Raw genomic sequence first — 11,699 nt, 5'->3', positions numbered from 1 at the left:
GTACTCAATATGTTTTCTGTTGTAGGTACTCAATGTGTTTTCTGTTGAACGTACTCAATATGTTTTCTGTTGAACGTACTCAATATGTTTTCTGTTGAAGGTACTCAATATTTTTCTGTTGAAGGTACTGTACTCAATATGTTTTCTGTTTTCTGTTGAAGGTACTCAATATGTTTTCTGTTGAAGGTACTCATTATGTTTTCTGTTGAAAGTACTCAATCTGTTTTCTGTTGTAGGTACAGTGTACTCAATCTGTTTTCTTTTTCTGTTGTAGGTACTCAATGTTTTCTGTTTTCTGTTGTAGGTCTCAATCTGTTTTCTGTTTTCTGTTGAACGTACTCAATATGTTTTCTGTTGAAGGTACTCATTATGTTTTCTGTTAAACGTACTCAACATGTTTTCTGTTTTCTGTTGAAGGTACTCAATATGTTTTCTGTTGAAGGTACTCATTACGTTTTCTGTTGAAGGTACTCAATATGTTTTCTGTTGAAGGTACTCATTATGTTTTCTGTTAAACGTATTCAATATGTTTTCTGTTGAACGTACTCAATATGTTTTCTGTTTTCTGTTGTAGGTACTCAATATGTTTTCTGTTTTCTGTTGAAGGTACTCATTATGTTTTCTGTTGAACGTACTCAATATGTTTTCTGTTGAACGTACTCAATATGTTTTCTGTTGAAGGTACTCAATATTTTTCTGTTGAAGGTACTGTACTCAATATGTTTTCTGTTTTCTGTTGAAGGTACTCAATATGTTTTCTGTTGAAGGTACTCATTATGTTTTCTGTTGAAGGTACTCATTATGTTTTCTGTTGAACGTATTCAATATGTTTTCTGTTGATGGTACTCAATATGTTTTCTGTTTTCTGTTGTAGGTACTCAATACGTTTTCTGTTGAAGGTACTCATTACGTTTTCTGTTGAAGGTACTCAATATGTTTTCTGTTGAACGTATTCAATATGTTTTCTGTTGAACGTACTCAATATGTTTTCTGTTTTCTGTTGTAGGTACTCAATACGTTTTTTGTTGAAGGTACTCATTACGTTTTCTGTTGAAGGTACTCATTACGTTTTCTGTTGAAGGTACTCAATATGTTTTCTGTTGAAGGTACTCATTATGTTTTCTGTTGAAGGTACTCATTATGTTTTCTGTTAAACGTATTCAATATGTTTTCTGTTGAACGTATTCAATATGTTTACTGTTTTCTGTTGAAGGTACTCAATATGTTTTCTGTTGAAGGTACTCAATATGTTTTCTGTTGTAGGTACTCAATACGTTTTCTGTTGAAGGTACTCATTACGTTTTCTGTTGAAGGTACTCAATATGTTTTCTGTTGAAGGTACTCATTATGTTTTCTATTGAAGGTACTCATTATGTTTTCTGTTAAACGTACTCAACATGTTTTCTGTTTTCTGTTGAAGGTACTCATTACGTTGTCTGTTGAAGGTACTCAATGTTTTCTGTTGAAGGTACTCATTATGTTTTCTGTTAAACGTATTCAATATGTTTTCTGTTGAACGTACTCAATATGTTTTCTGTTTTCTGTTGTAGGTACTCAATATGTTTTCTGTTTTCTGTTGAAGGTACTCAATATGTTTTCTGTTGAAGATACTCATTATGTTTTCTGTTGAAGGTACTCATTATGTTTTCTGTTGAACGTACTCAATATGTTTTCTGTTGAACGTACTCAATATGTTTTCTGTTGAAGGTACTCAATATGTTTTCTGTTGAACGTACTCAATATGTTTTCTGTTTTCTGTTGTAGGTACTCAATATGTTTTCTGTTTTCTGTTGAAGGTACTCAATATGTTTTCTGTTGAAGGTACTCAATGTGTTTTCTGTTGAAGGTACTGAATGTGTTTTCTGTTGTAGGTACTCAATGTGTTTTCTGTTGAAGGTACTCAATGTGTTTTCTGTTGTAGGTACTCAATATGTTTTCTGTTTTAGGTACTCAATATGTTTTCTGTTGTAGGTACTCAATATGTTTTCTGTTTTAGGTACTCAATGTGTTTTCTGTTGAAGGTACTGAATGTGTTTTCTGTTGTAGGTACTCAACGTGTTTTCTGTTGTAGGTACTCAATATGTTTTCTGTTTTAGGTACTCAATATGTTTTCTGTTGTAGGTACTCAATGTGTTTTCTGTTGTAGGTACTCAATATGTTTTCTGTTGAAGGTACTGAATGTGTTTTCTGTTGAAGGTACTCAATGTGTTTTCTGTTGAAGGTACTCAATGTGTTTTCGGTTGTAGGTACTCAATATGTTTTCTGTTTTAGGTACTCAATATGTTTTCTGTTGTAGGTACTCAATGTGTTTTCTGTTGTAGGTACTCAATATGTTTTCTGTTTTAGGTACTCAATGTGTTTTCTGTTGAAGGATACATACCCTGCAAGCAGGAAGTGGTACAGTGTCAATTGCACAAAAACATGCATCAGTGATACGTACTCTGCAAGCAGGGAATGGTACACTGCGAATTCCACTATGCGGTAAACTTAACTCAGGGGGGAAACATGCATCAGGGATACACGTATTGCAAGGGCAGGGCACTCTACCAGGAGTCGCTGGAACCTCGCAGCGAGGTCGCTTTCGCGCGGAAGAAGCCATGGAAAAACGGAAAGACAAAGGAAGATGGCGGCGGAGAAAATATGCATAGCGCACTCTAAGGCGATTCGAATTGGGGCGAAACGCGACTTCACGGCGGCGATTGCTCGATTCGGACCGGTAGAAAACCCGCGCGAGACGTCGCGTTTGGAATTCCGGCGCGATCGGCTGCCCGGGAAAGCGGCGGCGGAGGAGGATCCGCGGCGGGGGTCCCGACGATCGCGCGTTCAATCGATCGCGCGGAAGGGCGTTCGAAGCGCAGCGGCGCGATCGAAGCGCGGTCACGGCGGCGTCGGGCGGCGAAATTTGAAGGCGAAAACGCGAGGTCCCGCATTGGAAACGCAGGCCCCGTACGAAGCTCCGTAAATTATGGGAAGAGATAGAGATATACTGGAAATCTAAATTCACAAACACAGTAAAAATGATAGCATAAAATATATGAAGTTTTCTACACGTCTATCGGTTGCGGTTGAATGTAAACTACGAATGGACTGCCTGGCACGTGCTGATCTGACCATTTCACATTGATGACATACTTACCTCCCTCCGTCGGATTGTAGTAAACAAGAACGTGCCTATCATTTTCCGGCGATTTTTCCATGTGAATTTTAAAGGGACCGGCTTTGGGACCTTGGGCTTTGACGGAGAGCATCCCGCCGCCAGCCCGCGACGTATCGACCGTAAAAACGCTCGGCATTCCAACGAAACCGCTCTCCAACCCCGATCCAGCACATCGCACCTTTTCCGGACGCGGAGGCGACGTCACTTTCAACTTGAAAGGACTGCCTTCGACGTGCTTTCCGAGCCATTTCAGACTGACCGTATACTTGCCGACGTCGGCCGGCACGAACGACGCCAAAAGCATTCCACCGCCGACGTCGATCACTCGACCCTGCGGACTACCCGGCCCTTGGATTTTCATCCCCAATTGCCCCTGTCCCGCGCCGCTAACATCGATACGAAAATCGACGGCACTATTCGTCACCGGATCCATCGTTCTCGAAGCGACTCGCACGCGACTCGTCGCTCCCGCTTGACCGGCCGTCACTTTGAACGGACTCCCCTCGATGTGTTCGCCGGCCCATCGCAAGCACAAGAGATACGCACCCGCCGTCGGCACGATGTAGTGACCGCGCGCAACGCCGTCGCTAACCGAATCGATGAAGACGCGAGCGATCGCTTTGACGCCGTGGCAGGTCGCTTCGAGATTGCTCTCGTCGGCGGCGCCGTCCAAGCCCCGAACGACGAACTCGGCTTTCTCGCCGACGTCCGCCTTGGACAGACCGACGCCTTCGGCGCGAAGACTCTTCGCGTCGACGCTGACCGAACCGCGAAAGAAGCGAAATTGAAACGGACTTCCCGGCACGGGTTTATCGACCCAAACGACGTCGAGTTGATATTCGCCGGGACGAACGGGCTTGAACCGAACGACGTACGATCCGTCTTCGTTGTCGATGACCTCCAGCTCTTTGCTGTCCGTTATGGGTCCGGACGCGTCGACGAGAAGTCGCCCGGTTCCGGCGCGACGAGCGTCGACGTCCAAATTGCACGTAGCGCCGAGACGAAAGGCTTGATTGTCGATCCCGTCGCCCGTCACGACGACCTTCGACGGATTATATTGAGGTTGACCGGCGACGAAAAGGAAGGGGCAACGCGGCAGAGGCTTGTCGAAGACTTTGAAGACGAGACGATACGTTCCCGGCGACGGCGGGACGACGTCGACGGCGAACGATCCGTTGCCGACGTTTTGAACGGTCGTCGGGCAGTTTCCTTTGGGACCGGTCGCTATGGCGACGACGTGACGAGCGGGAACGCCGGGCGTTTGAACGACGTAGCGAACGGGTTGACCGACGGAAAAGAAGGGATTGTCCTCGCTGACGCGTGGTTCGAGAACGCTGCAGTGGGACGCCGTCACGCCGATCGTGTTCTGACGTAGCGTTTTGCCGGAGCCGTAGGCGTGCACGTGAAACGGACTGTCGCGTATGTGTTTGCCGTCCCAGAGAACGTCGAGCGTGTAGTCGTCGACTTGGGGCGGAACGAAGCGGACGATCGACGTTCCGTTGCGACGATTCGTCTCCACTTTCACGTGCACGACGCCGACGTGCAATCCTCGACACGACGCCGTCAATTTGCCGCCTTTTCCTCCCTTTCGCGTGTTGACGACCACTTCGACGGGCGTTCCGGCTTCGACTTTGCTATCCGGCACTTCGGCCGCTTCGATCATCTTCGCCTTTCCTTCTCGTCCGGCGGCGACGTTCACTTTAAACGGGCTACCGGGAATGTGAATGCCGGACCAGGTCACGTGAAACGAATGATCGCCGGCAGCCGTCGGCACGTAGACGGCGACGAACAAACCGTTGCCAGTGTTACGCAAATCGAAATCGGACGGCCCGCCTGCCGTCGGTCCGGCGGCGCGAACGAGAAGTTCCCCGGATCCGGCGCGACGCGCGTCGACGCGAAATCGTATCGGTTCGAAAACGATTCCGTTGCGAAGGCCTTGGATTTCTACGAGCGACGGATCGGGCGGCTGAACGTATTTCAATTTGAATGGACTGCCCAAAACGTTTTCGCCGTTGTACTTGAGACAGAGCATGTACGTGTCCGGTTCGTTGGCGGTGAAGCGAACCGCGTATTGTCCGTTATCCAAATCGGTGATTTCGACGTGCTGCGGCATGTAGTCCTTCGTGCCGACGGCGTGACCGGTCAACTTTCCGCGCGGCGCTCGCGACGCGTCGACGTCCAATTCGGCCGGTTCCCCAATCAGAAAATCGTCGTCGTTTTCCAACGCGCGTCCGCTGACCGTTACGCGACTCGCGTCGCTATTTCCCATCACGTTCACGCGAAACGGACTCCCCGGTATCGGCTCGCCCGACCACGTCACGTCAAAGTCGTGAACGCCGGGCGCGTTCGGCACGTAGTTAGCCTCGTAGAGCCCGTCGCCGGCTGACTCGAAAACGAAATCGGGCGTCGATCCGTTCGTCGGACCGCGCGTTCTCACCAACAATTCTCCGTCGCCGGCTTCGCCCGTATTGACGTAGAATTTCACCGGTTGCAAGACGACGCCCGGTTCGAGTTCGGAGACGCGAATTTTCGATAAGTCCGACTTTCTCGGCAAACACTTCATCGCTATGGGACTCGCTTCGATTTCCTCGTCGTCCCAGAATAATTCGATCGTGTAACGATCGGCTTTGTCCGGCGTAAACGTCGCCATGTATTGCCCGTTGCCGACGTCGAACACTTCGGCCGATGTCGCACCCGTTCGCGTGCCCGTCACGTGAACGGACGGCACGCCGTCGCCGGCGTCGCGCGCGTCGAGAACGATTTCGGCCGATTGACCGACGCGAAAGTCGCCGTCGCGCGGCGACGCCGAAGCAATTTTCACTTTCGACGAATCGGCGACGTCGCTCGTCGACGCTTCGACTTTGACGGCGAACGGAGCGCCGGGAATCGGTTCGCCGTTCCATTGGACCATCACGTTGAACTTGTCCTCGCATTCGGGCGTGAAAACGACTTCGTATCGTCCGTCGAGAATTTCCCGCACTTGAACGGGAACGGGACCCGTTTTTCGACCGGTCGCGACCGTCGTCAATTGACCGCGTCCCGCTTCGGACGTGTCGAACGTCATGCGAACGGCTTGGCCGACGCGAACGGGCTTCGACGGCGCACCGGCACCGATTAGCTTCACTCGATTCGGATTCGACGGCTGAATCGCTTTGATGGCGACGGGACTGCACGGCACGGGAACGCCGTCCCAGAAGACGTCGACGACGTATTCGTCGGGATGACGCGGCGTAAACGAGACTTTGTACTCGCCGCGCACGTCCGTCGCTTCTTCGACTTCGACGACGTCGAGAGGCCCGTGTTCTTCGCTATGAACGTAGGCGCTCAGTTTTCCCGTGCCCGCAAAGAGCGTGTCGAAAACGAGCGACTTTCTTTCGCCGACGATTGCCTCCTCGTCGGGCTTCAATAGAGTCTTGCACTTGACTTTGGAAGCGTCGGGCGGCTCGAGATACTTGACTTCGACCGGTTTCCCGGGCACCGTTTCGTCGCCCCACACCAACTCCAATTCGTAATCGTCGGCGACGTTCGGATCGAATTTGACGACGTGACGACCGTAGCCGACGTCGACGACGTCGACGTTCTGACGCTGTCCAGTTCGTCGTCGCACCGAGCGCGCCGTCAGACGACCGCTGCCGGCGCGCGACGTGTCGACGTCGAATTGGAAGGGTCGTCCGACGAACATCTTTCGCGGTAGCGACGACGACGCGTTCACTTTGACTTTGGCGGCGTCGGGCGGCTCGCGAAATCGAACGACGATCGGCGAACTTTCGACGGGCTGATCGTCCCACCAGATGTTGAGATAATAGTCGTCGGCTTCGTTCGCCGACATGCCGACGGCGAATTTACCGTCTTCCATTCGTTTCACGTAGACGTTCGCGTTCTCCGTGCCGATACCGCTCGTCGTTTGGACGGTCGCCGTCAGCTGACCGAAACCGGCGTCTTTCGTGTCGACGAAGAATTGAGCATCTTGATCGAGAAGCAGATCTGTTCCATTCGGTCCTTCGATGATTTTCACCTTTTTTGCGTTCGGCGCGTCGACGACGGAAAGTGCCTGCGGATTGCCAGGTATTTCCAAGTCGTCGTATCGAAAGTCGACGTTGTATTCGCCTCGCTCGTCGGGCTTCACTTCAACTCGATACTGTCCTTCCTTATCCTTCAATACGCGAACCGACGCCGCTTTGCCTGTCAATTTGTTCACCGCGGACGCGGTTAGTTTTCCGGCTCCCGCCTGTTCCGAGTTGACTTTGAATTCCAAGGGCCGTCCGAGCGCGTAGAGACCCGATTTGGTCGACGGCGGCGGTCGCGTTACTTTCACCTTGCTCGGATCGACGCCGGAGATGCATCGAACGACGTGCGGAGCCCCGTCGACGCCGACGAGTCGTCCGCCCCATTTGACTTCGAGCGAATAGTCGCCCAATTCTGTCGGTCGATACTCGGCCAAGTAGGCGCCGTCGCTGTCGCGAACGATTTCGACGGGTACGCGCGACGTCGGGCCGTACGCGACGGCACTAAGAACGCCCGGTCCGGCGCCGTCCGTTCGAACGGAAAAACGCGCCGGTTGATTGAGAACGGCGCGTTCGATTCCGTCGCCGACGCAGACGCACTTCTTCGGATCGACGACGTTGACGCGAAACGGCCCGCCCGGCACGTCCTCTCCGGCCCACGTGACGGCAACGCGATACGTGCCGACTTCCGTCGGCGTGTACTCGATTCGCTTTCGCGACCCGTCGCCGCCGTCGTCTTTGACGCTGACGGCGATTGCCTTTCCGCTCGGATCGACGACGCTCGCCATCATCTCGCCGCATCCGGCTTCTTTTCCTTCTTCGAAATAAAACGACGTCGGCTCGTTGACGATCGCATCGCTGAGACCGGCGCCGTGAACGCGACAACAAGACGCTTGGGGCGGAATTTCGAATTTCGGATGAAACGGCGACTGGGAGATTTCCTCGTCGTCGCAGAAAGCGACGACAGTGTAAGTGCCCGGCACGACGGGAGTGTACTTGACGGAGACGACTCCGTCTTCGCTGTCTCGAACTTTCACTTTGACCGCTTTGCCAGACGGATCGTAGACCGTCGCTTTGATGCGCGACGCTTTTATCGATTCGTCGCCGCCCGTTTTGATTCGAAATTCCGTCTCGACGCCGACCTTTCCTCCCGCTATTCCCTCGCCGCCGACGGTGCACTTTTGCGCGGCACCGTGAACGGGCGACGCCGATCGAAACCACGACAAATACGTCATCATGCTGACTTGATCGAGATGAGGATCGGCAAACTCTTCCGGCGTCAGCGTCGGCTTGATTCGCAACTTCGATTCGCCCAGCTGCATGCCCCGCTTGACGTTGTCCAAAGCGCGCGAAGCGTCGAGCTGCTTGTGATCGGGGCAGAGACCGGGCGCGAGTGCGTCGACGAGCGCGCACAAGGCGCGCCCGTCGCGCCAATCCGACGTGAAATTCGTGATTCCGTAGTCGGGAATCATGGAGTTGACCCACTTGAGAAGACTCTCGGCGCCCGGCGAATTCACCCCGCAAAAATAGGAAACGTACGTCATGACGCTCAGCTCGTCGACTTCCGGGTTCACCATGTCTTCCGGCGTTAGCAACATAGGAATGCCGAGCTCCCTTTCGGCTATCCCCATGGCATCTTGACAATTAGCGAGTTGCTGGCTTCGATTCAGGTTCTTATAATTCGGACAGGAGCCCGGCTTCAGGTGTTCCACGAGCGCACTCAATGCCACGCCGTCGCGCCAATGGCTTGTGAAATTGCCCACGTTGATATCGGGAACGCACGACTGAACCCAACCGAGAAGAACTTTCTTTGCGGAAACATTTCGTCTCGAGGATCCCTTGTCGCCGCCGCTGCCGCCGGGGCCCCCGCTCGAACCGCCGTCGCGTCCGAGCGAGATTTGATAGCGGAGAATGAGTCGCCAGACGATACCGAGTATCAGCTTGAGATTTCCATTATAAACGTCTTCGCCGCCTACATAAGGGGTGGGTGGCGCCCACCCAAACGCGGTTATTCTCGCGACGGTTTCCCTTGGCGACGCCTCGTCGTATCCAAGCGACGAGCGAGACGCGAAAGAATCGTTTTCTCTTACCGATATTAACGAGTTTCATGTTCTCGGCTTCCATGAATCGGAGCGCCGTCGATATGTTCTCCAGTTTGTGATGCTTGAAACGAACCTTCTCCCGATTCTTGAACCACCTAAAGGAGAAGAGAAAAAAATGAAATCGTATCAACAAAAAAATTCCTTTTACCGTCCGAGCGATTTTTCCGAGAGAATTTCGAGAAGACGACAGAGGACGCAGCCGTCTTGGAAATCTGTCGACAGATCTTCGACGCGCCACGGACTTTTGTCCTTGAGTTGATTATTGATCCAATTGCGAAATGTCTTGTGTTGAATGTCGGCCCAAGCGTCGTTGAAATCCCTCGGATTCATCTTCTCGACGGCGACCAAATCGTCGTCGTCGCCGTCGTAAAAACCGTTCGTCGTTCGTACTTCTGGCATCGGTTGCGCGCGGATGAAAAGACTGATTCGTTTTGGTGAGAAACTCGCTCTCTAATAGGAGAGGCGATGGGCGGGCGACGAATCAGTGACGAGCGGTAACCGCGTCACGTTTCGTGTCTCGCATTTGGGCATGCATAATCGGTTATCTATTCAAACGAATCCAGGAAGCGCGTGCCGGCCCCACCGGAAACGTTGTCAAGGACGACGCGTCGCGTGCATTTGTGGCGCGCTCTCGTGCGCCGGATAAGCTGTTTTTCTTCAGGTAAAATACCTGCACTCTGATGATTGTAATGATGTAGACTTCATTTAGCGAATTTTCTTCTTTGGGCTCATCTTCCCTTTAGGCACCGGATGACTGGAAGGCAGAAACTCTTTCTTGAGGCAATGCAAAGGATCTAGACTCTCCAAACTTCTCGAACATTCTCTTCCAGTACATCTGCTTTCTCTGTATTCGTTTCAATGAGCTAATCACACGCGATTAACGTACTTTCGTTGCCGCTTTGCGGAGTTATAAAAGGTCATTTACCCGTTGCGTACGGCACAATGTCTGTCTTTCGCCCTAGGCTCATCGTTCCACAGAGGTATTTTATTAGTGAATTGGTGACGTGCGTCTGCCGACCGGATGACTCCAAGGCAGAATATCTTTTCTCGTCGGAAGCAATACTTGCACTCTGACTCATTCCTTTGAAAGGAAATGACTCAGACTGTCCACAGTCCAAGAAGGCCTCAATTTTCGACGACTCTTCCACTCGTGCCCACTAACAGTCTCCTCCTATTCTTTGATATCGTGTCCAAACGCCTGTGCACCAGATTAGGTTTAGTCTGTCCTTTGTCTTGGCTCTGGCAAATGGTGCAGACTAAACCAATTACGGCGAGACGCCTCCCCCTCCTTCTATAAAGCGCTGCGGGGTCGTTGGAACCTCAAACGCGTCCTCTCCACCACCACCACCACGTGCAGTTGAAAAAAATGACGACGAAAAACAACGCAAAAGTCGCAAACGTAACAAAGGGAAGGCAACGCATCGATCGTCGTCAGCATCATCCAATGGGAACCGAAAGGTCGACAAGTGAAACAGGAAACAAGACGCTCCGGTTCGTCTTGGACTCCAACAATCGACTGATGGAGGAGGACGGGGGCGGAGGCGGCGGCAAAAGCGCGCCAAATCTCTGCGCACGAGCAATCGTCCACGTCGAACTATCCAATCGAAGCAGCGACGTCGAGTCGTCGCTCGCCGTGTCGCCCGACGGCACGATCGCTCATTTGCGAACATTTCCCGCCGCGTGGGCGCGACAATCGCTGTGCGATTTGCTGTACGAACGCGCGACGAATCTTTTCTCCAGAATCGTCGTTTCCGCTTCGGGAGGAGGAGGAGGAGCGACGGCATTTGGAGCAGGTGCTTCGTCGCCCTTGCAGACCGTTTACCGTGTCAGTCAGCTCCTGGTCGCCATCAATCCCGACGTCGCCGCCTACCGCACGTTGACCGCAGACGTTCACATGGTGCGCGGCGATCTGCAGGACGCGCTGCGCGAATGGGACCACTGCCTTCGCGTCACCCCCGACGACTCGTCGGCACTCGCCAAGTCGGCGCTCTGCTACGTGGTGCAGGGAAAGGCGACGATTGCCGTCGATCGGCTCGTCAAACTCGTTTCCGGCGGAAATATTGACCAATTGGAGGACGTCGTTCGGTCGATGACGTCAGACGAGCGGGAATCTGTCGCGCGCGAAGCGTTGAAGCGAATCGATTGGCGAGTTCCTTGCAAACCCGCGTCGCTCTCGTTTTCGACGCTCGCCGTCGTTGCCACGCGACGAGAGAAGCCCGGTCCGTTGAGAATACGAGCCACCCACTTGGGGGCCCTCGGTCGGCACGCCGAAGCGCGCGACGAGCTGACGCTCTGCTTGAAACTCGTCGGTGAAAATGCGGGCGATTTGTGCGGACGCGGGTGTCTTTTTTCGGTCGAAGGAAGCCTCGAAAAGGCCCGGAAGGATTTCCTGCGCGCCTTTGAACTCGACGCTCGTCTATCGGTCGGTCTTCTCGC

The 11,699-nt window shown here is 52.3% G+C and overlaps 1 protein-coding gene across 1 annotated transcript; it reads right to left on the bottom strand.

Annotated features, from left to right (window-relative positions):
• Positions 1 to 2,955: 2,955 nt before the first annotated feature.
• On the bottom strand, positions 2,956 to 11,691 carry LOC136195304 (filamin-A-like). The gene is made up of 3 exons (XM_065984610.1): positions 9,412 to 11,691; positions 9,252 to 9,358; positions 2,956 to 9,133 (listed from the first exon to the last, which is right to left on the bottom strand). The coding sequence occupies exons 1-3, from the start codon at positions 9,660 to 9,662 to the stop codon at positions 3,045 to 3,047; spliced, it is 6,447 nt and encodes a 2,148-aa protein (XP_065840682.1). The 5' UTR covers positions 9,663 to 11,691; the 3' UTR covers positions 2,956 to 3,044.
• Between the last annotated feature and the right edge of the window lie 8 nt (positions 11,692 to 11,699).

This window comes from Oscarella lobularis, chromosome 14 (genome assembly GCF_947507565.1).
Source record: "Oscarella lobularis chromosome 14, ooOscLobu1.1, whole genome shotgun sequence".
Taxonomy (NCBI): Eukaryota; Metazoa; Porifera; class Homoscleromorpha; order Homosclerophorida; family Oscarellidae; genus Oscarella; species Oscarella lobularis.
The sequence above is the reverse complement of the archived record's forward strand: the minus strand, read 5'-3'. Positions and strand labels throughout refer to the sequence as shown.

Excerpts from the sequence above, each read along its gene's own strand:
- LOC136195304 (XM_065984610.1), bottom strand. The coding sequence starts at position 9,662 with ATGCCAGAAGTACGAACGACGAACGGTTTTTACGACGGCGACGACGAC. Across the intron at positions 9,359-9,411 it reads TCGGAAAAATCGCTCGGACG|GTGGTTCAAGAATCGGGAGA; the intron begins GTAAAAGGAATT and ends CTTCTCCTTTAG. Across the intron at positions 9,134-9,251 it reads CATGAAACTCGTTAATATCG|GCGGCGAAGACGTTTATAAT; the intron begins GTAAGAGAAAAC and ends CCCCTTATGTAG.